General features: G+C 39.6%; 2 protein-coding genes and 1 long non-coding RNA gene across 8 annotated transcripts; 2 read left to right on the forward strand and 1 right to left on the reverse strand.

Moving 5' to 3' along the window:
• Window positions 1-117: 117 nt before the first annotated feature.
• Window positions 118-20463, forward strand: crtc1a (CREB regulated transcription coactivator 1a). Of its 4 annotated transcripts, none has more exons than XM_027284962.1 (15): window positions 118-289; window positions 2248-2364; window positions 4569-4694; window positions 5448-5509; window positions 5999-6093; window positions 6743-6828; window positions 6937-6977; window positions 7441-7631; window positions 7786-7931; window positions 8812-8904; window positions 10164-10259; window positions 11874-11978; window positions 14276-14359; window positions 14476-14656; window positions 15586-20463. In XM_027284962.1, the coding sequence occupies exons 1-15, from the start codon at window positions 164-166 to the stop codon at window positions 15789-15791; spliced, it is 1755 nt and encodes a 584-aa protein (XP_027140763.1). In that variant the 5' UTR covers window positions 118-163; the 3' UTR covers window positions 15792-20463. The 4 variants fall into 4 exon arrangements, with proteins under 4 accessions (XP_027140763.1, XP_027140762.1, XP_027140764.1 ...); XM_027284961.1 differs by having other exon boundaries at window positions 119-289; window positions 10161-10259; XM_027284963.1 differs by lacking the exon at window positions 11874-11978 and having other exon boundaries at window positions 119-289; window positions 10161-10259.
• On the reverse strand, window positions 11987-23187 carry LOC113747025 (uncharacterized). Of its 2 annotated transcripts, none has more exons than XR_003463300.1 (3): window positions 23095-23187; window positions 21252-21319; window positions 11987-12117 (listed from the first exon to the last, which is right to left on the reverse strand). It is a non-coding gene; the product is annotated as an uncharacterized LOC113747025 (long non-coding RNA). The 2 variants fall into 2 exon arrangements; XR_003463301.1 differs by having other exon boundaries at window positions 21252-21316; window positions 23095-23183.
• On the forward strand, window positions 22578-27890 carry crsp7 (cofactor required for Sp1 transcriptional activation, subunit 7). Of its 2 annotated transcripts, none has more exons than XM_019259103.2 (3): window positions 22578-23021; window positions 24004-24078; window positions 24179-27890. In XM_019259103.2, the coding sequence occupies exons 1-3, from the start codon at window positions 22950-22952 to the stop codon at window positions 25934-25936; spliced, it is 1905 nt and encodes a 634-aa protein (XP_019114648.2). In that variant the 5' UTR covers window positions 22578-22949; the 3' UTR covers window positions 25937-27890. The 2 variants fall into 2 exon arrangements, with proteins under 2 accessions (XP_019114648.2, XP_027140761.1); XM_027284960.1 differs by lacking the exon at window positions 22578-23021 and adding an exon at window positions 23416-23528.
• Window positions 27891-27957: the final 67 nt, after the last annotated feature.

The following is a 27957-nucleotide window of genomic DNA, read 5'->3' on the forward strand; positions in this document are numbered from 1 at the left end:
AAGTTGGACTGACTCGTGGTGTTTTACGTGCTTCGCCCTCTCTCACCGGAAGCCGTCTCGTGGTGTTTTACGTGCTTCGCCCTCTCTCACCGGAAGCCGTGTGTCCTCGCTGCGTGTCGCTTGACAGTAACCATTGAAGGAAAACGGAGCAGAAGAGCGAAACATGGCGACTTCGAACAATCCGCGGAAATTCAGCGAGAAAATCGCTTTGCACAACCAGAAGCAGGCGGAGGAGACGGCGGCGTTTGAAGAAGTGATGAAGGACCTCAGCATTACCCGGGCAGCGAGGGTAACGAAGCCTGTTATTGTTTATTTTTATTTATTTTTTTTATGTCTCTCCTCCTCCCTCTCTCCCCTCCACCTCCTCACCGTTTGTTTTCAGCGAGCTGTCAAATATGCACGCAGCCAGGGCAGAGGAGGTAAACAATAACAAACGACGCTTCCTGCCAGCTGGAGCCTTTCTCTCACATTAAATGACAGCGAGCGGAGCTGGCAGGAGGCAACGCTGCTGTGGTGTTGATAAAAACGACGGAGACCCTCGTCCGAAAAAAACTTATTACAATTTTTGTCCCACGCAAGTGGAAAGCAAAGGGGCGTGCACGCGTATATCTGACAGCGCGCGGACAACTGCAGCGATGGTTTCCTCCTCAGAGAAGATGAGCCACTGCTGCGATATTAAAACACATGATCCGAGGCTGGATACATGATATTCTATGTAGTATGTATGATACTGTTGAGGTGTGTTTGCACTGAGGCTTTGTAAACTTGTCTGACAGGTCTCCAGGCCTGTATGTGTGTGTGTGTGTGTGTGTGTGTGCTCTGCAACATGAATGACATTTACACCAAAGATGAATGCGAGCAGATTATGTGGAATTTGAGCCACATTCAAAACAGGCCTTCCAAAATAAATCCTATGGAGGCTAGGCTGCTGTTGTTACAGACTGTAACTATATACACGCAGCCACTGCAATGCTTCTTTTATGCTTCAAATGTCAAGTATGTTGAGGAAAAGGGATCTCAGTCTTAAAACTGCCAAACAGGCAAAACTCTTCCCCACAGGAGATACAGTAGGAAAAGCATGCGTGTAAATAATAATTAAAAAAATGAATGATGGCTCAATTCCATTTAGCTGCTGTGGTTGCAGCAACACCTGTGCTTTCCCCTAGTATGCATGACAAGTCATAATGTCTGCTGTGAAAAAGGCCCGTTCATGGAAGGTTGGAAGCATAGACATGACTAATAAGAACATAATGTTATTATAAAAAAAGATCTATTTGTTTTATTAACTAGAATCAAAGGTTGAATCGGTTGTGTCACAGCTAACATGTTATTGTGAATGAGTATTTTAGGACACAAGTCTAGACAAGTTAGTCAGAGAGCCCATCTTTCGCCTGTTGCGTCATTATTTTATTTTCATTAAGACATAAACAAAAGTTTAGACCTGTGGGAAGCAGGCCTCAGGTTTAATGTTTCATCCTTTTCACCCCGTCCTCTCCCTCCCATGTTTAAACCTCTCTCTGTTGTTGTCTTTGTACCCGTCTTGCTGTGGTTGAAAAAGATTTGCATTGGCCTCGTCCTGATGCGGATATGTTACAATATGTCAACAGAGTAGTTATGAATATGGTTAAAGAAATAACCACTGAGGTCAGGGGCTTATCAAAATATACCAGCGATGCAGGCATAGTAATTGTTATTATTAGATTTTCTGCTCTGCCAACAGTGACCGATGCTGCTCGCAGGAGAAAATTTAATTGACCGGTTATGGGTTCTCTAATGGGAAATGGAGCTGGAGGTTGTTTTGAAATAAACAGTGTTGTAAGACAAGTTCAGTCAGTGTTGAATTATTTCTGATTATTTCCTAAAGTTTATGATGACTACTGCAAACGTAGAGGATTTTAATCCAGCGTCACCATAAGACATCTGGTGTTTATCTCAGTTAAATGAACGTGCTGTCGTTTTGTGTTTGAATGTTGGCACCTCAAACAGGTGTTTCAGTAAAGAAAACACCAATGAGCATGGCGGTTTCAGTGGAAGTACTTAATCGCAGACTATAAATGGGATTAAGGTTGGATTAGTATAAAGGTGTATTCATGTGCTGTTTGTAGTGATTTGATTTTCAAATTGAGCTGTCACTGTTAATATTATTGACTAAATCTTGATGTTGTTTCTGTCTGTGAGTGTGAACTTGCTGTGGCTGAGAAACAGCCTTTCTGTCACATGCCTTACCTGGTGTTGTTCTGCTTCCAGTTACAGTTGCAGAAAACTCAGTATTTGCAGCTGGGACCGAACCGTGGGCAGTACTACGGAGGATCTTTGCCGAACGTAAATCAGATCGGAAACGGCACTGTCGATGTGTCTTTTCAGGTGAGAGATATTAAAAGGTTATCCTTTACTGTTTTGCATCTTTTCAGCAACAATTGAAATACTGTATAGATGAAGAGTAACAGATGTGCTTTGAATGCTGGCAATGGACATTTCATTTGTACCAGGATTTGTTTTACAGTAATCATCCACAGCTGGTTTATATAAATAAATGTCCATTGTGCCCATCGCTGCAGCCAAGTAATATCCTGCAATATTGATTCAACCTGTGGCCGCTCTATAAAGATGTTTACATTGGCTTTTTTAAACACCATGAGATCCTCGTTTCCCAGGATGAATACCCTGTTACACAGGAAGTGAGGTACTTAATGTTTATGTAAGCAACAAGAGCACTTTGTTTAGAAGAAGGCAGAGAAAATACATCAAAGCAGAGTCTACATTAGGTGAGTCTTTTCTCTATAGTATGGACACATTGTGTCTAAAGTTTGGAGAAAGAGAATTTAACCATGATGTTGAACCTCATATATTTCTGATACAAAACACAATGCTTTTGATTTGATTTGAATTATTTTCACTAGTAGTTTCAAAGACAGAAAGAACTGTTAGTAAACTGGAAGTCAAAAGGACAATGTAACATCACCATTTTCTAAATGTGGGGGAAAATCTAAGTAGTTTAATAATAAATATTATAAAAATTAAAAGATGAAAGACTTGAAGTCTGTGCAGTCTTTTAAAAATGATAATGTTTCAATATTTGAAAAAGAGAGGAGCAGCTTTTTTCTCCCTTTTTCCCCCAAAATGCCCTGGGAACAATATCCTGCTCTAGGCACCCAACGATATCGAAACTTAAGACCAAAATTGGAAATTTCTGAACGTTTGCTCCTGGCAAAAATGTTCATCTATCACTGCAGTGCACTAGACACTCTTTGTCCAATAAATCTTTGTTTCCTTCGGCATCCTTGGAAAAACAGTCTATGGTCCTGATATGCATGTTTGGAAAGAGATAAACCTCTTTAGACCTTTAGACAAAGTAAATATTTGCAATGCATTTCAGTGACATTAGCAGTTTGATAAGCCCTTTGCTTTATTCTGTAGGGACTGATAAAATTAAATCTGACTGAGAGAAAATACAGCATAAGAATATAAATACATCAAGTGTGTTACAAACCACATAGTGTGCTTTAAAATGTATTGGAATATATCAAGATCACTTATTATATTTCATAATCAAACTCAATGTTTAGTCTTAGTTTATAAAATCATACTATAGCATCTATCTCTGGAACCAAACAAAAGTCTGAAAACTCTCCCCCCAAAAAATAATGTCGAAGTGTCGGAGACCCTCAAAAAGATCCTCTGAACCAAAATGGCGGCAGGCTTTGAAGAGGAGGCTCAAAGTGCTGAAGACCTTGAACTTGGGCCTAAGAAGTGTTGCAGGATTATAAGAAGTCCTGAATCAGGCCCCATGGCGCTGATAACAGTATAGAGACAAAGGGAAATCCTCCTCACAGAGTGAAGACTGAGATTGTAAATTATATCGCCGGAATGAACTAATATGGTGTCTGGATGTGTGAATATGCCGATTAGAAAATCCAAATATGGAGGAACCAAAGTGCTGACACCATTGTTTCCATTGCCTAAACTCTGTCCTTGCTCACATGTTTTTTTTTACGACTCTTTAAATCTTTTTTGGGCCCTATTGAAATTTGTGTAACTCTTCATCATTACTGTAGCTTCAGGCTGTCATTTTGGACCATTTGGAACTTGAGTAACTTTTCTCTTATGCTGTTGTTACAAGATTCAGATTTACAATTCTGGCCTTGACACGGACTTCTAATCTCCAACAACCCCCCAATGACAACATAACAAAAGTCAAGTAGGGAAATAAATATTTGGATTTTTTTTTACAAAAAGAGGACTTGTAAGGGTGGACTTTTCTTTGTCCATCAAGGCTCTCAGTTTTTCTATAAATCTGCTAATGAATAATAGCCCATTGAACAGAATAAAATGGACAGTGATTTGGAATTTTACAGGAACTCTACATGCAGTATATACATCTCATGTGATGCAAGAGCTCAGAACACGGTTTATTCTTTGTGTGCCAAGGACAGTGTAACTGTGGCTGAGCTACATGAGTTAGTGGAATACTTTTTTTATTGATTACATTTTGTTTTGTGCTATCCAGTACTGCAGACCGATAAGAGAAACCATCACTGAAAATGCTTTTTTATGTCTTCGTTTGTCAGAATTCAGGACTAGACGCGAACAGATCGACACGACACCACGGCTTAGTGGACAGAGTCTACCGGGACCGGAACCGCATGACGTCACCGCACCGAAAGCCACTCTCTATTGACAAACATGGACGCCAGATATCCTTTAACACCTGTTAGTCTCTGCATTATGCTGCTTATGCAGATACTGAGGTTAGATACAGTTTTTAGGAGCCTTTTTCAAATCTTTCTATGTGAGGTCTGAATCTCAGATAAAAACTTCTGACATAGCTTTGTTGATGGTCTGTTAAACAGACAGCTGTCTAATTTATACCTACACATTTTGCAATAATAATTACATTAGTGTTTTTTGTTCTTATAGGCTTATATATATAGGTATTTAATAAAATCTCAACAAAGACTACAAATCCCAAGTCTAAAAAGTCACATTTATTACATAGCTATTGTACTGCATTGTACTGCTCAGTCTGCCTAATAATGTTGTAACTCAGTGTGCATTGATCCAGTCTGTGGATTGATTATGTAACATTTAATCAAGTTAATAATCATGATTTTGTGCCAAAACACGTGCTCCCTGTTTCCAGTAGGCCAACCAGGCTCACTGAGGTCAGAAATTTGGAAGATTTATTACTTAATTTATATACAACTTTAGAGGCTGTATGTTGTTCTATGGGTTTTCTTTACTGTGGTTACACACGTGCCTTTAATTAATTTAAGTCATATCATGTGAGTGTGAAGCTCACTTTTCATTACTTCTCACTTTCACTCTCATCACGTGCTTCTTTATTTGAGATACCACCAGCATGGTGCTTTTTATGATGTGCTTTAAGAATTCACAGCATTGAATCTGCCAAGATTTTCAGCTTTATTTTCTTTAACCTGCAATTTCACATTGACAGCTGTCCATATGGCTCGGTATATCTGTCACCACCACCTGACACCAGCTGGAGGAGGTAAGACAGCCTCTAAGGATGAAACATCGTTTCTTCTGAGTGTGTATCTCAGTTTTTACTCTTTTTATAATGATCATAATAAGGCCTTTACACAGTGTTCCCCAGTAATTCTACACCGTTTTGCACTCTGTATGAAGATGTATGATCAGATCAATACAAGACAAATTGGGAACATGACACAACGTTTTAAAAATCCTGACTGAATACACAGAGACATTTATCATAAGCCACTCTAAAATAGAGTCACATTCAGATTGTGTTGAAAATCAAACATATTTGATACACTGTGATATTCAGTTTTATTTTAGTCCCACGTGAGCTTTAAGATCAGTCAGCAAATTTTGAAATTTATAAAATATAATAGTTTTTTATGCTGTACAACATTTTGGTTGAGTGATGTGTATTTTCTCTGCTTTTCTACAGACAACATTTGTTTCTTAGATTTTTCTTAGACAATGCACTGTGTGATTTTTTAAAATTGTGCTGCAGGACAAACTCTGACTCAGCACTGCACCAGAGCACATTAACTCCTGCCCAGCAGGCCTCTTTCACTGGAGGGTCACAGGAGCTGCAGCCAAAACGAGGTACGCATTATCTTAGGGAGTTTTCATTTCGAAATTATTTATTAAAAGTGACAGTCAGAATCACTGTTTACCAGTAGGTTGAAACAGGATTAAAATTGTAAAACTGTGTTAGAATAATTTCACATAGTATGGAGCTCGTATTTATTATAATATCTGAGTTGTTCAGGTGATTTTCTCTTATTATCTGCAGTAGGTGGTGGTGGTAAAGGCTGTTTTTTGCTGCTTTCTCTTGGTGGTTTATTCGAGTTGGTGTACAGTGAAAAGGTTTTGAATGGCAGAGGAGGAAAATGACTGCTGGGAAGATTGGTTCTATCCGAGTGTCCCACAAATTTTACTGCTAATGACCATGTGGAAGGATTATTTTAATTTGAGGAGCACTGAATTTGTATTAATCTCCTTGGAGACATTTTTTGGTTTTGCTCATTTCTGTCAGTACATTAGTGTTAGTGTCGCACCGTCTTGTTTCTTCTACCTTTCTATTTTTCTGTTATATTGCTTTCTTCCTTTCATCTTTTTTGTGTTTTTTAAATATCACATCACATTGAACGAGGACATGTGGAGTGTGATTATTATAAGCTCGAACAGGCTGGACATCTGTAAACCCAAGGGACTGAGGAGATTTCTTTTTGCTATTTCTCCAACTCTCTAGTTCTCCTGCTCACTGTGCCAGGGGCTGAATCAATTAAACAAGAGGTTGATGAAGATGGACAAAAACAGAACTGGGAGTGCAAAAAGGTGAACTTCAACGCTACCTTACATTCATGCTAGTTCATGTTTTTTTTTTCTATAAATTCATTGTGGTCTTCACAATATTTTAGCTGTTTATCGTTTTTCCCCCTTTAGAACATTTCAAGGTCCAAGCCCTGCAAAGTCCCAGGCATCCAGTGAGTATTTTTCTGTGTTTTCTGTTCAGAACTGGTGTAATGAACTGATGAAAAAAATGATTTTAACTGTGGCTGCGCCGTTATAATGGATAGAAACTGGTATTTATGAGCACACAGGCAGCTTCATATTAAGTGCATATTGCCACACATCAGACAAACAAGTATGAATTAAATTTGCTTTAAATTGAAACCATCTGACTGTAATTAAACATCATTTGCATTTATATCGCAGCCACCAAAGTAATAACAGTGTAGAGCCAAAGCATTTGCAAAAGTACTGCTGGCCTAATGCACAAAGTCCTAATATCTCTGCAGTTGTTTGTATTGGAAATAATTTTCAAGTGTTGCTCAGTAATTTGCATAAGATATCCAGTATTTCTCTTCATTCTTCATTTGTCATTAACATCAGCCAGCTGATCTGATTTTAACAGTGTATTAATCTGCACCTGCCTGTTTTCTGCAGCATATTCCCGTCTCCGGACCAGCAGTTGACCACTTCACTGAAACCAGCAGCCCACAACACTGGCGGTTCGCTTCCTGACCTGACCAACATCCAGTTTCCTCCTCCGCTGCCCACCCCGCTCGACTCAGATGATGCAGCAGCCGCCTCGTTCAGCTCCTCCAACAGCACACAGACCCTGGCCAACACGCAAGGTAACACCGCTCGCAGAACATTTTCCCATCGTTATATTCAGGATATTAATGACTTTTCATGCCAACATTTAGCACTCTCTGGTGCCAATTTCTCCTTGACTTTATGTGCGCTTTTAAAAAACTCTTTCCTTATGCCGTTTTGTGTGCTGGGTAGGAGTGAACACATCTCAGCCCACAGTAAACATGGAAATTCAGCCTGGGCAGGACAACATGGTTCCTCTCATCCTGAATGCAGGAGACTCCCACCAGCACCAGAACCTGCAGCTCTCCCCCACATCTCCACCTCTCAGTCTCTCTCAGGTATAGCCCCGCTCTCTGCCTGGCCCTCAGCTATCTGAAGAAATAATTTAAGCTTAATTTATTATTGAATGTTTGATTTCATTTATTTAAAAAACTCCCAGTGGTTCAGATTGACCTTTTGTTGTGTTCAGGTTATGAGGTTTAGTTTATAGTGTAAACAATACCAAGAATGAACAATTTTTCATGAGGAATGAATGAAATTAATTGATTTTGACGATTGTATTCTAGGTTTTATTGAGAGTTTTCCTCTTTATAATGCATATATTCACAAATCATATTGCGATTGTTTTGACAAATATTTCCATATGACATTTTTTGTGGGAGTGGTAATTTTTGCATTACAATTATACAACTTATGTGATTTTTGATGGGATCTGTACAGAACAAGCATGTTTCCTTATGTCTGGAAAATATAATTTGTAGGCCAGGGCAACCCCTAACCCTAACCCTCACATCACAATGCTTCATTTATAATGCTCAGTTGTGACACATTTGATCAAAAAACTGCAGCTCCTGCGATTTGGATGTTTCAGTTAGCCATATTTTGATAATATTTTTGATAAATTTTTCTGCCCTACTTTATACTTTGAGCATTTACAAATTCCTTGCTCAGTATTTTGCACATTTCATCCTCATTTGCTATTTTATCTTCAAAGAAATCTATTTATGATTTGTGGCTTTTTGCTGCAGTAGTTTTTTTCTTTTTCCTTTTTCTTGCTTTGTTTTTTGTTATGACCAAAGCACCATGGCAAATAACTTGTGTGTGAGACTAAACTGGCAATAAACCTGACTGATTCCAATAAACCAAACTGATGGAATAAATACATTTCCCATAAAACATCAGAACCTTGTGTCTCATCTGATGCTGTGCTTCCCTCAGGCGGCCATCAACGCCATGAACCTTGAGCAGCAGCTGTCCCAGTATGCCTTCTTCAACCAGCAGCCGTCGTCTCAGAACCAACAGAGCCAGCAAGTGAGTTTCAAAATCTGACAGTTATACAAGAGCTTCAAAAAGCTTGTTTGTTGTCATATTTTTCATTTTGTGGCTTCATTGTCAGATTACTTTTTCGGTTTGCCAATTGTTTTTCCATATATCACTTCCTTCATTCTTGCAGTCTTGTGATCATAATTATTTGTGGAAAAACAAAATGGTTACTTTGGAAGGACACTTAATCGCTAATCTCTGCTGTTTAATGCAAAAGGCGGTCCAATTTAAAACCACAAGTCCATGTCAAAAGCAATCAGCTTCTTCTGCAAATATCTTCACTTAATGGATCTAATGGATTTTACTGACCACAGTTTAGGTTTCATAACCAGCAATCATTCCGAAAGCTGTAAAGTCTGAGAGTCAAATCTGAGCAACAGCCAGCAAGTTTTTCAGAGTATATTCACATACTCAAGTCTGTGGCATCTGCCTATGTGTGTGTTCCCATGCATGTGCATGTGTGTTCCCACAGGTGCCAGCTGGATGGGATAAATGCGGAGGAATAATTTCATGTGTACAAACATGATTAATAAAGATTTAGCTTAACTGAACCAATGGAAAATTCTCCCATTTAAAAAATCTTAAAACATTTTGTAAAAAGCAAAAGTAAATATGCCCATTAGGATGTAGCACTGACATCTATCAGTTTGCCTCAGCACTGTGGAAACTCTTGTGTCGATCAACAGAGGAAAGCCCCTTTGATGGAGATTCACTCTGATGTGTTGTAGCTGCAGTTCATACATGAATGATTCAAACATAATTTGTTGACTTGGTCATGAGGGAAGGGAAAAAAAGTCCTCTATGATGTTTTATTCTGAGTCATGTTTCCTTAATGCAATAATCAATATTTGATCCTAAACAATCTGATCTGTTATTTATTTTGACATAAACATATAATGTTAACAACATTTGTAGACATGATTTCTCAAATTCCTATGTTTATATTTAAGAGTAATATTTGACAGTTAAATGATGAAACGTATTGTCAACAAAGGCAGTAAGAATAAATAAAAGATAAAAGTAAGGTTTGAACAGGTCTGATGACAATAAGTAAGGTCCTAATATAGTGATGCAACATGTAGCCATTTATGTACCGCTAATTCTTTCTGTATATCTGCCAACATATTGTAAACGCACATACTGATATACTGTATCTGTCATTAGCTAGTATTAAAGCTATCAAGTGTTACTTGATGACTACACAATGTCTGTATCTATTTATGACTCCACTCTTTATTTTCCAGCAGACAGGTCTGGTCCAGCTGTCGTCCTCCGTGAACTCCTGCTCCACGTCAGACAACCAGACGTCCTCGCAAACCAACATGACCATAGACATGAACACGGTGAGCGACGGACACATCTGTCTGCATCACATCAGTGTCATGTTGTAACTGCAACATACTGATGACTGGCTCTTCCTGGCTGGCTCTCATTTCTTTCCAAAAGTGTTTTTAGATGCGTTGGCCTCGATGATACACGCTGCCTCAAAGTATTCAGACTCCTTGATGTTTATGATATGAAGTTGTTCTAGAGTGCATTTAGTGTAGAAAGTTTAGTATCTTTAAAGTGTGTCTCTACTCAGTTCTCTTTTATTTAACATTTATTCTTAAACACAGATCTTCACAGTCGTACAATTTATTGTTTTACGTTGCATTTTTTGTGCAGAACTAAGACAAAAACACTCAAATTAATGCATGAAATAAAAGCACAACAGAATGTGCAAAGCATCAAGCAATGTAAATGCTTTTGTGAAGCTCTGTGTCCTTCAGATCTTGGCTCTCGCTGCTCTACTTCTGTTGCAGTGGGAATGTGTTTGGATAACTGCAGAAATGAAATGGCCTACATTCGCCTCCGTCTCAGTTATAGACTTTGCAGAGTGGGGTCAAGTGAAACATTGTGAGGAAACACAGCTTGGACATAAACTCATCTACAGTTCTCTCGCCTATATTATGTACTACTTTGTTTTCAGAGATGGTTTTAGATGTTTTGCCTCCATTTCTAAGCTGCAGATTTGAGGTCTGAAGCGAATACACTTACAGAGAGATAATGGAAAATACTTTTAGTTCCTTGAGAGTTCAAACAGGGCTACTCCAGGAATTATCATTGCACTTGTTTATATCTGTATCTAGAGACCTTGACCTGCTTTATCACTTCTCTATCTCGTGCTACCGATATATTGATTGCTGCTAATTATTTTGATATCTTATCTATTAATAAATTAGAAATGTGGAGGTTTGAACTCATGTTGCCTTTAAGTGATAAAAGATTATCAGTCTCATTAGATCCACCGCTGATTACTTGATACTTTATCTGTTATTTATTATGATAGTAACTTTGTTGTCTTTCTTTCCACAGTTATAGTCGCGTATTTTCTAAGTCAAGTCGACTTTGTGATCAGAATAGAAACCTTTGCTTTATTTAGTCTGTGCAAATATTCCTCTTTTGATTTTGTTGGATGAGCAGACTGAAAAGAGCAGATATGACAGAAGAGAACAAAAGAGAGCATGTCGGCTCTCTCTGATCCTCCAGTTTTACAGTTTTCACTCGCTTGGATTGCTGGCAACATTCCTTCCTCTCCTAATTAATCCCCTGTAGTTTTCTCTGTTTCTGCAAGATCTTTTTCAGCATTATTATTGCATTGGTGTGATATGGAGCACATGGTGTTCACTGCTGTAATTATTTTAATTGTATTTCAGCATTAGTTGTTAGTATGCTGTGTTTCAACAATACAAAAAAAACAAAAAAAAAAACAGCAAATCAATATTTTAGTGATTCCACAGTCAGGCTACCTGCAAAACTGATGCTGGAAAAATGTAAACAGGATAATCTACAGTAAGACAAGCACCTAATTTACATGCAACACAAGCTCAATATGCAGTATGAGCACATTTACGCACAGACGGCAGTAAAAAAACACTCTCCAATGTGAATAACTCAAACATATCCTCTTGTATCAGGCCTCCTCCCTCCAACAGTACCGCAGTAGGGTCGGATCCTCTGCCAATCAGTCTCCAACTTCCCCCGTCTCCAATCAAGGCTTCTCACCCGGAGGCTCGCCTCAAGTAAGGGCGTGTGAACCAGCAGGCCGCTGTCTTGCTCTGTATAAACATCACCGTCCCCCCTGCATCGTAGCTCTGTGGTTATCGTTGCCGAGTAGGACTCTGTCGCTGCCCTCCTACAGTTGCTTGTACATTAGCAGATCTGGGCAAAAAAAGAAGTGTACGTTAGTTTATCTTTTAAAGTGAGTTAAATTTTATTTATTTACCTATTCACTTAGTTCCCTAGCTTCTATATGTGAAGTAAAATATGGGATTGTGGGAGAAAAGGGCAAAGATTATGGTAATAAGAGGATTTTCTGATATCAGCACTGGCTTTTTTTTTTTTATTTTCATTAAACACTGATGTGTTGTGAAGCCTATGTAGTCCACATTTTGCCCAGATCTGACCACCAGTCTCTTTAAACACTCTGTCATTGATGTGTTGTTATGTAGCTGTGTCCCTGACCTTCCTTTTCTGCTGCTTTTGTGGTATTTGCGTTGCATCTCCACTGTTTCCTCCCCAGTCTGGCTATATAAGAATCTGTACTGGAGTTTGTTCTTTTTAATGTTCATCAGATATCTGTGTTACTTGGGGTTTTGTACGAGCATGGGGATTTGAAAGGGGAGCTGGTAATCCCCCTCAAAGTGTTTTTAAGTAGAAGTTGCATGGCTGAATCTCAGCAAACTGAACCTTGCTTGCAGGGTGGAGCTTTAAGATAAACTAAACACACCCAAGGTAAACATGGATCAGGGCTGTTAATCTGTGTCAGGGTCAGTATAAGCATTTGAGATTTGAAACCATTGTAAATCTTTTACTCTTACTCTTTTTGAATTAGATCAGTTCTAATATATAAAGCCTTTACTCAAACAAACTATTAGGCTGTTTTAAAAAACAAACAAACAAAAAAACATTAACTTCCACTGAATTGTCAGTGTGACTTTGTGTGCTTAACATGCTGAGAAAGAGAAACGCGGCAGGTGACAGTGATGATCTACGTTGTGTGTATGTTTGTCCTGCTGTTTGCTTAACCCAACTCAATTCTCTCCTGAGCTGAAGTGGCTCACTCGTAGTCCTGAGGTTATCCACGGGCTAAACCACAACCGACAAGCCGTGTGCGCTATTATCCTGCTCTGCCCTGTGGGGACATCTGCTGCACACAAAGATAATTTGGTTTTGAACTAGGAGGAGCAGGGGCTGAGAATATGATCCAATTACTTATGCATTATACACGATGAAATAGGAGAAGTTCTGTTGCTGGCTCAGTGAGGACATTCAAATGAGAAACTTCAAGAGAATTGGCTTGCACCGGATGAGTCAGTGGGGACGGGGGTAAAGTCACAAAGGGGATTATATTTTCAACAATTCCCTTTATTTCATATGAATTTCATTGTATTTGGTTGGTGTTAATTAAAACACCAAAGTCAGAAGGCAGCAGAGGAGCCTCATGTGGGAGCAAAGTGAGGCGTCTTTAGCTGACAGATTTTTGACATTTGGTGGGTTTGCATCCATCAGCATTTAGTGTACACTGATGTTTGGGATGATTTCATATTTAGTGTGTATTTATAATGCTTATTCATGCATTTAATCAAGCACTCTTGTTTGTATTGTTTATTTTGTTAGTTATTACACACCAAAAACACTTATATAAGTAATTTCCATTAAAATTTCAAGTGCTCTACAGATAGGAAAATGCTGTCAGAGTGGCACAAAGTAGCTCTCTTCATCAAATATCCATGCATAATTTCTTGTGGTAGTGGATGTGCAGTATGTCTGCTACATGTGGACATCACAGCAAGTGCTGTAAATAATGCAATTTTGCAGATATTGACTGAGCGAGCTACAAATCCTCTGTTGGTCGGTCATATATGTTTTGTGTCTTGCTTTGAACATCTGCTGAGAATGAAGTGGGTTCTTCTGAACCTTGGCTTTCTTACGTGATTGTTTACTGCGTCTTCTGTGTGTGCAATCCCTTTTAAACGACATTAATGTTTGAGTTACAGAAGCTTTAATAGGTGCACTGCAGTCTTTCTCTTCTCTGCAATATATACATACTACAATGCTGGAAGCATTAGCAAACTGGCTTTTAATTAGCAAACTGAACTCAAAAGGACTAGATTTTCAGATGTTGTGTGTGGAGGTAACATTAAGCACTTTGTTGTTCCAGTCTTGTCGCTGCTTTGACTGTCTTTTGCATATTCCATGTTGTCTGTTAAATGTATAACTTCTGCAGCCTGGATGAAGAATATTTATGGTTGATGGACCACTTCTTTTTTTTTTACCAGAGTCCAAATAAACTAATGTGGCCTGTTTGTTGTTGCAGCACAACTCCATACTGGGCAGTGTGTTTGCAGACTTCTACGACCAGCAGCTCCCGTCCATTCAGGCCAGTGCTCTTTCACAACAGGTCAGACAAAAGCCTTCATGTCCACATTTAGTTCTGCTACCCACCTGCTCTCTTGCTTTAGAGGATTATATGTTCAACACAGCAGCTACTGTTATAATGTTCCCCTCTGTTTCCAGTTGGAACAATTCAACATGATTGAAACCCCGATCAGCTCCGACAGCCTCTATAACCAGACCTCCACCCTCAACTACTCCCAGGCACTTATGATGGGTTTGACTGGTGGCCACTGCAACGTGCAGGACTCGCAGCAGCTGGGCTACAGTAGCCATGGCAACATCCCCAACATCATTCTCACAGGTGCTGCTTCGACATATCATGTGTCTCACTTAACGTCTTACAGCAAGACGCTTGTAGCAAATGACGGCACGGCGCTGCTTGTGTTGAAAACCTTTTGTTGAGATTTCCATACTCACAAACCAGATTAAAGCGTGTGCTTCATATTTACATGTATGGCTTCATGTAGTGACAGTTTCTTTGACGCTGCTGAAGGCTGAACATTATAAGCTTCACAAAGATATGATTCATTGCTGGGATGTTATAATGCATTAGACTTGTACTGGTATACCCAATAAACTGGCCTTAAACGGTCCAGTATTTTTGCTAAACTGCCACTCACATAATTTGAAGGCAATCTCTAAATGATAGTTCATGATAGTGAGCTCTGAATTACTGGCACTGACATATCCCACACTGCTGCACTCATGAGCTTTCTTCCAAGTGGGGAAGTTATTTTCAAATCTATAGGACTGCATGTGGCAGAGCTTTGAATCAGTCTGATTTCATATAACTTCCCAAGAAAACTAAAGAAAGGACGGAAGAAAAATCATTTTGATGTGGAAAGCTATAATTTCTCATGAGTGACAGTTACAGCAACAACTTAAACCCTTGTATATCGATGGATAATTTAATTGTATTTAATAGGATTTTTCAGCCCCACTGAGTTTTCCCTCGAGTTGTTTCTGAAAATTAGCAATGTCTGTTGATAACTGTCTTTTTACTGAAGTGTGTAATTAGGATGTCAAGATGTCAAGCCTCTTGCAGCAAGTAATTATTAAATCATAACCCAGACTTGACACATTCTGTGTCTTCTTGCTGCCACTGATTTCTTTTCTTATTTTAATCACCTTCCCACTTCCCTTTAGAGTTCAACACAGAGTTTAACATCCGTCTACTAATACCTTTAACTACTAATCTTTATTTGTGTTTGCTGTCCTGCTTCTGCTCAGTGAGTGGAGAGTCTCCCCCAAGCCTGCCCAAGGACCTGACCGGCTCGCTGTCCACAGACGTGAGCTTTGATATCGACTCCCAGTTCCCGCTGGACGATCTGAAAATCGACCCACTGACACTCGACGGCCTGCACATGCTCAATGACCCGGACATGGTCCTTGCTGACCCCGCCACAGAGGACGCGTTTCGCCTCGACCGGCTCTAAACACAGCACATGCACAGGTGTGTGGATGTTGTTGCCCTGAGGGAGGAGAGAGCCAGGTTTTGCATCTGAGAGGATACAAGCAAGAAGAGCAGATTTCTGGAGCATGCTAGTCGAGACCTCATCAGGGCAGAGCATCAATTCCACACCAACAAACCACCATCAAACCCCCACACGAAACAATCATTGTAAGAAAATGCATTGAAATGTTTTTGAAGACTGCTGCAGGCCTCCCTTCTCTTCAGAACCGGAAAGATGGCTTACCACTGATGACATTCAAGTTACGGTATGAACGATGTCTATGGTTCTGTCACTACTTTTTTGCAATTGATACATCCAATTTTGATGTATTTTACATGCCTAGTTTTGATTTGAGGGAGCTTGATCACAAGGGCAGAAGGAGCCCGGTCTCTTATCCTCTGCCAATGACTGACTGAACCATGTCAGAGCAAACACTACCTACAGTATACTTATCGTTCACCTGTTAACATAGAGTAGCTGGATCAAGTTTAACCTCCCTCCCTGTGTGCCAAGCTGCTTGTTTTTAGTAGTACATTCAGTCTGGATATTAATTTAGCACTAATCTCTGTGTGATCTGTCATAGAAGCCAAAGTCAGACCTGGTTTGATTTTTACCAAATTTCCTCAGAAGTCTTGAGTGAGGATGAATCATTGTTTTGCCACCTAAGTTCTTCTTAGGGGAGGCTAACTTTTGATTTTTACCATAGTAAATAGCGGTCATCAGTTATGCATGAAATCACAAATCACTGTGCAGACTTGTTTTGCCTTAATAGCTTAACATTTTGTTTTTCATGCAAAGATGACTCTTGAAAAAAAAAACATTTGAATTGTCAGTAATTTGTACTGTTTTACAGGTGGTTTGGCCTACATCATTCACAGTTGCATTACTGTATTTGTATTTTTGAGGTGTGCTGATCTTTATACATTACTTCATTCATTGTCACTACCATATCATTTTTCATATTCATCTATCAGTCAGATCTTAAATGGATAAACGAGTTCTTTGTTATGAAATAGATGTTTACAGGCTTGTTTTGTTTTATATTTTACATGTACAGAATGTGATTAGATTTTGCGTAATGGTATCTATGCAAAACTACAGCTTGATTGATTTAGGACTGGACAAAATGACACAGATAAAATGAACCCTTATGAAAAGGAAGCCAACGTGCAAGATTCTTATAGAATGCACAGCGATGGTGCCATGTTATATTTCCTTTTGATACTTTATGAAACTCTTTACATTTTTGCTTTCTGGCTGGTATGTTGTAGAGAGAGAAAAAAGGCTCAGTGAGTATGGCACACAGTACAAACTCTCCTGCATTACTCCCAAAGATGTGACCTCAGTGTAGTTGAAATATATATATTTTTCCAGACAATTGAACTGCCTCTATACTAGAACAGCATTGTTGATGCAATGAGAATGTATTTAGGTCACATCTGTACAGTTGTGTTGTTGTCATCTTGTCACCCTCATTGCCTCTCATATCTAGCCTTTATGTACTGTAGGACCAAGTGTATTTCACCTCTCTCCGCAAAGAAAATTTTAGGTTTTATATATTAGATTATGTTTTTTTTCCCTTAGCGCTCCATTGACACTGAATATCCTCATTGTGCTTGTGTTATCTTTTCCCTTTTTTCATGTCACTCCCGGCTTCGTGCATTTTTGCTCTTTAAAAAAAATCCTCTGCGAACTCGGTGTGTTTTATATACCAACCCTCCCCCCATGTGACTGTTATGTGCACTGGACCTGTTTGCCCTGTCTTTGATTAAACTTGCCTTCTTGTAAAAAAAAAAAAAAAAAAGAAAGATGAAAAAAAAGCAAAATTATAGTTATTTTTGAAAAGTCATATACAGATAATCTATTTAAAAAGAGCTGTTTTTACCTAATCAGTGACTATTTTGTTAGCTGTCTACTGTTACACAGTTTTTCCTAAATTTAGGGAAACATTTGTATTTTGGGACACTGGTGATCAGAGGTGTATCGATCATGTTCCCCTGCTGCAGCTCTAAACTAGAAAAATGTGTATAAATTAATCATTGATTAGAAAATTAAAGGTCTATTGTTAAGATATTTAAAGATACAGGTAAAGTGTAGAGTGATTTCTCAGATGAAATTTGCAGGGCATAATATCACGATACTGTGCCAGATGGGATGAACCAATCCCTGAAAAGGTATTTTATGAAATTTATATTATAATGTAATTCAGTCCAGGTGTGATTATTAAAATCAAAATGCCCATTAAAATGAATTTTCTAGGACACTATATAGCCATTTCCCATCAATATTCCACACTATAAAAAAGGCTATTCTGTAGCTGCAACATTATGTCTGTAAATGTGTGTCAAGGTCCTCCTGTGCCAGCATCGTTCACCATTATTCTCGCATAATGTAAATCCAAACTGTTCTAACTTATCGAATCAGTTGAGCTTGAAGATTTTTTCATTCTTTCTTTTTTTGTTGTTGAAAATACTCTAATGTTTTGGATGCAGTGTTTTTATTTTATTTTAACAATGTTGTGACTGCATGAATCTCTGGACTTGTTTTTCCCCCTTTATTGCTCGGGTATTATTTTCCTTTTGAAGGGTGGGGTCAGCTGTGTTCGTCCAAGTGTTTTGTTTTGGTTGTTTGGTGATATTGTCCTTTGTCTATTTTTAATCCAGCGTCATGTGTCGACTATGTATCTGCTAAGTGAAGCCTAAAAGCATCAGAAATATGGTAATCAGCCTTTTATGCACATGTAGAAGCTGTTGTTTGGTACGGTGTTTCACACTGCGATAGTGTGTTGCTTATTTTCTGTGCAACCCCCACAAAGTTTTATTATGTCATGGTAAATTTAGACTAGCTTTGTATATCGCTGTATGGTAGGAACAATGTTTTTCGTGCTTTATGTGATATGATGTCAAAGTGAGAAAATGCACTGAGAAATACTGTGCTGCAATATGTCATTGTGGCTCTATATTCTCTGCTGAACCCCAGACTTTATAGTGAGCCTGACATCTTTGTAGGTCCATTTTCTGTTTTGGTAATGCTTTTAACTTTTTTTGTTTTTGTTTGTGCTAATATAGTTAGCTCTGACTGACGGTGTCGCCTGTAACTGCCACCTTTTTATGCATCAAGGTTCAGGAATCCATTGGTGTTACACCAGTGTTTACAGAGACACGAGTTTACAACAGAGCAATGTTTGTTTTTCTCTCCTTGAATATGTTTCAACTTTATTAGATACTGAATCTGGAATAACTACATATGAACCACTTGCAGTGTAGAATAGCAAAATTATTTTGCCATGTAAATTTAACAGTGACAATAATGATATATTCTATTATATGAGGTTACATGAATTAGTTATATTTTCTTTGGACTTCATCCATATACATTTCGAGACCCTGAAAGCACTTTTTTATTTGATTTATAGATTTTTATTGTGCAGAAATTCCCCTTCTTCCTATGTACTTGCTTCATGTCATCAGAAGTCGTTTTTATTTTTAACAGAATAGGTACTATTTAAATATTATTGAATTTTGTTTTATAGTAAATCTGTCATCTGCACTGTATCTTTTCTTTTAGTTTTAAACCAACAGTTGAACTAAAAAGCCAAAGTTCAAAAGCAGCCATAAATGAGAGAATACTTAGACATTGTATCCTTCTAACTGTTAAAACACATCCTCTCCCTTTTTGTTTTTCAAAATATTTTATTGGGGTACAAATAATTTCATATATAAACTATGAACTTATGAATACATTGTTTACATTGAACATAATTACTGAAATTCCTGCAGCATAACTAAAGAGATGTGACTCACATATATCCTGTCCACTACATGGAAAGTCTCTTTTCTGCATGATGCTGAATTTCAAAATATCTCGGAAAATACCTTGACATGTTGTATTTTGCTTTAAATTGAGTATTTGGGTTTGCCTATGTTTTCAAAAACACTATTTTGTAGTGAATATTACTATATACATCTTGTTTGAGGAATAACATATACATACAGTAAAAAAATAACATAAGAAATAACAGATACAAATACTGTACAGTCAGGCTATACACAGTATATGTATGTAGATTGACTTTGTGACGCAACATGTTAAAACACAAACTGAATCAGGAAGATGAAACAGAGTCATAGTCGTGTACAGTCAGTGGGTTACCCACATCTTTGAATCCTTTTGTGTGCATTTCGAGGACAGCCCACTGCTGGTTCAAGCCTCATACAATGGCAGCTAAATCGTTATATAATGTATTTTGTTTCTGAGTCCAGTGATACGAAACACTGCACATGCATTTTACTGCCGTGAAGGGGTGCACTATGCTACTGTAGTACACTCGCAGCAACAGGAAACATTATGCTCATAGAATATGCAAAATCTAGCATTCTGCAGCACAGCTTGGCAAGTTGGTACTTTTTTGAGCTAACCCTTTAAAAGTTACTGGTTCAAACCCTGTTCTTCAAATTGTGTGTTTTCTATTTTAACTGTCAAATCGGACCAAAAGAATCCAAGTTGGCTGTAAATGTGTGCTATATTAAAGATGAAATACGCTTCTGTTTGAACTGTATCTGATGTATTTTTCTTGTGTGAAGGCTTCTGTCTTTGTATCTTTGCATTATTATTTGTAAATGAAAAAAAAATAAATATATCTGAATAAGCAAAAGTGCTTCTTTAATCCGATTTTTTTTTGTCATTAGGTGGACTACAATAAATACTGGAGAACAGTAAACAGGAGTTACATGATGATAACACCCTCCCAAAACTGGCATAATTTAGACTTTCTCACCCACTCCACAGCTTCATACCACTCACTAACAGTTTTAATGAGCTGACACTGGGCGTCTGCATTCTCTTTTATACACTAGGAGATGGTCATTATTGTAAGATCAAACATGCTGAATAAAGTCATGAGGTCATGTTGGTGTTAAAGAGTCTGACAGCTGTTGGAATGAAGGACCTGTGGTAGAGCTCCTTCTTACATGGTGGGAGTATCAGTCTGTTGCTGAAGGAGCTGCCTCCACAGTCTCATGCAGGAGGTGAGAGGAGTTGTTCATGATGGATGTCAGCTTTGACAACATCCTCCTCTCCCCGACTTTCACTATGGAGTCCAGAGGACAGTCTCTCTGTGAGATATTATATCTAGCACATGCATTCCATCTGTCTAATTAAACCAATGTAACTCTTTAAAATGTGTTGGCTGTCAAGCTTCTATTTTATTACAATGGATAAATCCTAAAATGTCTCTTAATATAAACTTTTACATTAGTGAACAATATGAAAATGTGTTCTTGTGTTTGTAGATATTTAGCCACTGGAAAAAAAAACTTTGGGAAACAAAACATACCTAAATGCACAAAATCTAATTATGACTGAACCCCATAAAGAATCAGCTGACTCATATTTCCTGCAGTTCAGTGACTCAGTGATTAGAAGCTTCCCAAGCTGACTTACTGGATCTGTGCTTCATCTTCTGTTCCACAGGACGGGCTTTGCTTTTTTTAGTTGCATGACTCCATCTGCTGGTGGAATGATGCAAGTTAAAGTCATCAGTATTGATCGTTGAAGAATAACTCGCATATTGTGGTTATTAAACATTAAACATTTATTGAAATGTCTGCCCCAATAGTAACTGCATGTGTTGCTGGGATATTTTGCAGGCTGTGCGGTCAGCTGGTTACTGATGCAATATAACCTTTAGCCAAAGTTAGTCTACAAATCTGATCATAACTCAACAGCTATTGATACAATCCTGTCTGGTATGTGTTTCTATAGAAGCCCCAAGCAGTCATACACTCATACATTTTATTTATCGTTTTTTTTCCCCCGTGATAACGTGTTAATTTAATTAGTTTTTCTCGAGATCTCAAATAGTTTATGTCATTATGTTGAAATAATAAATGCTATTATCCTGAGATAATAGGATCATTATCTTGAGATCTAAGGATAGCGAAATTTTGTTTTCCGAAGATAATGCCATAATTAATTCAAGATGTCAAAAAACAAAACAAAAGGACAGTCTAATATATTATAATAATTCCAGGAAACATGCCATGTCAGAGGATCAGGAGAATGTTACAGTGATTTAATATACTCGACTATCCTTTTTTTCTCTCAAGATCTTTAATTAATTATGGCATTACCTGGAAAACAGAGGAAATAAAATATATGAATGGATGACCGCTTAATGCTTCCATAGATTTTAGACTAACTTTGGCTAAAGGTTTTTTTTGTGTGTGTGTTTTATTCATTTTATTTTATTTATTTTTTTGCCCATTCTTGTAACAATAACAAATGTTATTGGGGGTAATAGTTTTCTGTTAACATGAGATCTCATGATAACAAAACTTTTTTTGTTTTCCTGAGACAACAACAAAATTAATTTGAGAAAACAAAAAGATAGTGTAGTATATTAAATTAAATATGTATGACTGCTTGGGGGCTTCCGTAGTTTTTTGTTCCCTTTGAATATTGTTTTAACCCCCCCAAAAAAGACAAACATTATCATTATTATGTGAGGATTTTATGCTTTTCTCTGCTTTATGTCAGTGTAAACTGAATAAATGTTTTTTTTTTTAGACAAAAGGGCCACTTTAAAATATCAATCTGAGAGTGTGTTTACATTTTATAGAGCAAATAACAACTGGGAAAAGCTGAAAATGGTGAATTAATAATGACAATGACAGCTGATTGCAGCCCAAACATTTCCTCAAATTAGTCTGCTTAAAGTTTGGTTACATGCCACTGATGCACTGTGTATAATAACATACAACAGTGGACCCACTGGACCCTTAACACATCCTCGGGCATGCCCGGGAGTGTAGGTGTACGTCAGGGGATGTTTACTTGACTACGTGCAGACGTCAAAGCGCATACATCGTATCCCAGCATGCAGCAGGAGGCCGTTGAGGGATCCAGCAGCTGGTAGTGAGTTGCTAGAGCGCCGAGCAGGCAGCAGCCGACGGTCAACACAGCGCACACATTTCCTGCTCCATGTGAGAAAACCCGAGCCGTCTACTTTCACAGGCGACTGAAAATAATGCTGTTCGGCCGCCTGACGAGTCACCGCGCCGGCTTTTGAGTCACCATTGTCACCCGGTTTTCATTTTGGAGGATTCCTCCCTCCATCCTCCGGATCGCACCGAACAGGCAATGACAACGGTCTCAGCAACCCCGCAGCAGATGAGGGACCGGCTGCTGCAGGCCATCGACAGTCACAGCAATGTGAGTTTAAAAAAAAAGGAGAAGGAAAAAAAGAGCAGCTAGCAGGCTAGGTGGCTAACGTTAGCTTGTTTACCTGAGCTCCGGCGAAACTCGACATGGCAGCTCAGCCGAGCAGCTGCCGACTAACCGATTTGTTGTCTTTTAAAATGACACGACTCGCTGGTTCAGTCGGCGCCGACATGTCAGAGGACTCCGAAAAAGACGCGGAGCTCCTCGGTTTGACAGCTCGCATGCTAGCTTAGCTCAGAGAGGCTAGCTCGGTTTGACGTGAAGCGTTAACGCATGTAGCATGTTAGCCGCTAACCTAGCCTTGAAACTATTCAACGACTGTATGATGAATACACGCGCCCCGACGAAAGTATTTAATGTCCTACTAAACAACTAATTATAAACTCCGTGTTAACAAAGTGTGTGAGTTAACTCTCAGCTACGTATTTAGGAAATAGTCGGACCCTTCCCTCTCTCAAGTTAGCTCGATGCTAACGGTAGCCGAAGCGGCTAACGCAGGTAAGTCTGTCTGACTTCATCGACAGACTTGAAAGAAAGTAGCTCAAATTAAAGTGTCGCTTTCCCGCAGCCAGTTTATTTTCTCTCCTTGCTCTCACGCCACGCTCTTGTTCAGACGCGTGCAGCCGCGCAGGTTTCTCGAGTTGACACTTTGCCATCTTTTACTTTTCAACGTCAGGCGAAGCTAATGTTCCCCGAGCTAACTTCACGAGCTAACTTGCCCCCCACACTCACGCACGTTGTAGGGCACGATTCACTCAGTTTTTCTGGAGTGTTTTCCAGCCCTCACGTTAACACGGGAGAGTTGGTTTATCATGTGGTGGTTTGGTTTTCTCAGCAATGTGGTTTTAATTTCTCATTTAACACTCCTGCTCCCTCTGTGTGTTTAATGGCAATTTTAGGCTCATAAATATTTAGTGTTGTGCTTCCTGGTCTGTTGCTCGCACAAGTCAATAATTGCCTGTCCTTCCTGCAGATATGCAATATGGTGGCTGTACTCGAGGTAATTTCCTGTCTTGAAAAGTACCCTATCACCAAAGAAGCGCTTGAGGTAAGACTGTTGATCACACGTGAGCTACGACTTCATGTAGTAATGGTGTTGCTGGACTTGTGTCCAACTTTCTCACACATTTTTTTTTTTTTTAATGTAGGAAACCCGACTAGGAAAATTGATCAATGACGTAAGGAAGAAGACCAAGGATGAAGACCTTGCCAAGCGTGCTAAGAAACTCCTAAGGAACTGGCAAAAGTTGATTGAACCTGGGCCGGCTGTGGCTGCGAGTGCTCCCGGGTCTACCAATGGCAGTTCTCATCCCTGCAGAACGGAGCCCTCTCCTCCTGACATATCCGTGTCAGGGAAGGGAGTCCCCGAAGTCAAAACCAGAAATGATGTTCACAACACATACTCACCAAAAGCCGAGAAATCAAGCAGCCGCAAACGCCGAGCGGAGCACCGAGACAGCGGAGTGCACTTACCAGAAAAAATCTCCAAGATGTCCTCGTATGATAACTCTGTTTCGCCGCCACCCACCAATGGGATTGCAGGCAGTCCTGATGCCCCGCCTGACCAGCAAGTCATCCCGTCTCCTGACAGATCGCGGATAGAGCACCTTGAGAATGATAAAATCAACAGAATTCCGGTCAACGCCGTCAAGCCTCGTCCCAGCTCCCCTGGAGTGGCCAAACTACCTAGCACTTCCTCTATGATCAAGGTTGCTGTGATGCAGCAACAGGCTAGATTGGATGAAGGAGGAGGAGGAGGAGGAGGTGGTGGTGGGGGAGGAGGCGGCGGCGGCGGAGGGGGGGCGTATTATCAAGCCAAAAGTCCTCGTGGCCTCACTACCAGCCCAAGGAGCATGAAGCAAGACACAGTGACCAAGCGCTCTTCAGCATATGCACCGAAAGGAACGCCTGTCCCAAGTCCTTCCTCTAGGGATTCTCCCTTGTCTTTGCCTCAGACTGTTTCCTCCCCAGCCCAAGCATCATACGCTGACAAGCTGCCACATTCTTCTCATAGGTCTTCAATGCACTGGGCCAGTTCGTCAGAAATCCCTTCTCATTGTCCGCCACAAGACATATCTGCAACACTGGAGCCCCTATCTGTCTCCCCTTCACCCTCTCACCCCCAACACAACTCAGAACTACACAGGCCGATATCTGAGGCAGTCCTGTCCGTGTCTGACGACACAGACGGGACGATGGTCCCCAACTCGGAGCATAAAAGGAGGAAGTACAGATCAAGAGACTACTCTGTCAACTTAGATGGCCAGAAAATAGAGGACACGACTAAGCCTGTGCGGTTAAAAGAACGCAGACTAACATTTGACCCAGTCACAGGTCAGATCAAACCTCTGGTACATAAAGAACCTTCTCAAACAGAGGACGCTCCCACTCCTGACCCTGCTGAGTCTAGGCAGAGAACTGAAAGCACTGTACAACAGCCAGCTGCCCCGGCCCCAACCCCAACCCCAACTCCAGGTCCAGCACCTACCCAAGCCCCAGGTCCTAGCCCGAACCCTTTCCATCAAACGAACTGGAAGGAGCTGTCCAGAAACGAAATCATCCAGTCCTACTTGAACCTTCAGAGCAATGTGCTCACTTCCTCGGGGGTCCAGGCCCCTAGTGCACACTTTTTCATGTCAGAGTATCTGAAAAGGGAAGAACAGGAGACCAAGGACTCACGGAAGATACATGTTCTGCAGACGGACAGCTTAGTAGGGGATTTACCGGGCGTGAGCCGGGAGGTGACGGGCGAGGACCTGGGCAGGATACACACACAGCACTGGCCGGGGGTAAACGGTTGTTATGACACCAAGGGTACCTGGTATGATTGGACAGAGTGCATATCATTGGACCCTCACGGGGATGAAAGCAAATTGAACATCCTGCCATATGTTTGCCTAGACTGAAGGGTTTGGGGAAGGTTGCAGTCCTTTTCCACTCCTTTCTTTCGTCTCCCACGAGAGACGAGATACTTTGTGATTTTGTTTGTCCACTGTGAGTTCGGCAAAAGCCAGGCCTGCTAAACTCCACCCCCCCTTGCCCCACGCCTCTTCCTCTTTCTGTGATAATCTATTGAGATTTTGGTATATATAAAAAGAAAAAAAGAGTAAAAAAAAAAAAAATTATAAGAATAGTTGAGTTTGTAATACCAAGGGCTGTTTCTGTTTTATTTTTCAAACTGAAAGCCACAGGAATGATGAGGCCCTAGTTGTAGAGTGCTGCTACGAACACTGAAGGCAAGAAAGAGATGACAGAATCATCCCAGGCGACTGGACGTGGAGTTATGACGTTAGTTTGTGATGTTCTGACTCGTGCCTCTATTTCAGGCTCACTGGGATAATTCTGTTTTCTTTTTTTTTTCCCTTTCTTTTTTTTTTTTTACCTTCTGACGAGGAATTACAATCTAGGGTTAAATTTGAGGGGAAGGCTGGGGTTTAGCTGTCCTGTCCTAACCGCCATGTTGGTGCCCAGGAAGGTGTTGATAAGAGTTCATCTAGCACAGGTAGAGCTGAACATGTCCAGAGTATGAATTACTGGAGCATATTTGGCAGTTACAAGAAGCTTTATGTGAGATATAAAAGAGTAAATTATAAATTTCTTAACATGTATACATCTATTTATTTTGACCAGTTCATTTATGGGACGTTCATCCAAAGACGTTCGGAAAACCTATAGATCTGTTTTTTTTTCCTGTCTGCATCATACTGTTCAATGTTAGAGGCATACAGATGTTCTATGTTTGTTTTGTTTTGCAGGGTCTCTCTTTAAGATGGACCATTTGGGTCATAAACATTCCACATCACACCCACCCTTCACCCACTTTTCGCTCTCTCCGTCTCATCGTACAGCTCCTACGCGTTCATGCCATTTCAACTCTCAAGAGGAAATTTATAGTGTGGCACTAATTTAGAAATAATTCAGCTAAAATGATGAAAACTCTTCACCGTGTGCTAATTCTCCCCGAGCCTGATATATTAAAGAATGTCAAATCAGACGGTGCTGATGTATAATTGCATTTTAGAGACAAAAACAAGGAAATATTTGAATGCTGGGACTTCATTTTCAATTCTTTTTAGATATTGTTTTGTGATTTAATCGCAATCTTTTTCTCAGTTTAACATCTTTAACGAATGTACAAGATCACAGGAGACCTCTTACAGTTGACAACTTGGTTGTTTGATTACTGGCTTAATTCAAGTGTGAATAGTGACTGACTCTCCCACATTACAAGTTCAGCAGCTGCTTTTGAGACATTTAGGACGCTGTTTAAGGCTTTCTTTTGCTTCCATGTTTAAATCTATCAGAGAGAGAGAGAGAAAGCTGTGTGCATCAGATATTTTTGGTAATTTTCCATGACAACTAATACTTAAATTTGATTTTTTTTTTTTCCTTTTTATACTCATCAGTCACTACCAGTTTTTTCTCACATGACAAATTACGATTGGCTTCTGTGCAGCCTCTCTGTCCATACATTCTTTCAGCCATTCATCCCTACCAATGTGCCTTGGTAAATGGTAAATCTGGATTTGCTTCCTCGTTTAAAACAAACAAACAAAAAAAACCCCAACAAAAACACGCCTGTCCGGAGTCGGGTTTTGCGTGCGAGAATTCCAAATCCCGTGATCAATACGACGCTGGTATATGCACCATTTCTGTTACTTTTTTTTTTTTTTTGTACACTGATCTAGTGAGGGTGAAGCTGCAGACAATGAGAAAAACTGCACAACAACACAGCTGGCAATAAAGGAGAAAAGTGCTACAACTGGTTGATAAGAATCTGTTTTGACTGGGGGCATCTTTATTTGTTCAGTGTTTAACATCTCTCAATTGTTTGAAAAATAAAAATGATCTAAATCTTCAGTTCGGTCGACTGACTCCTTTTACAGTGACATCGTGTTTGACGACTGCCAGCGTCCTCGAACGTTGA

Source organism: Larimichthys crocea, chromosome XII (genome assembly GCF_000972845.2).
Source record: "Larimichthys crocea isolate SSNF chromosome XII, L_crocea_2.0, whole genome shotgun sequence".
Taxonomy (NCBI): Eukaryota; Metazoa; Chordata; class Actinopteri; family Sciaenidae; genus Larimichthys; species Larimichthys crocea.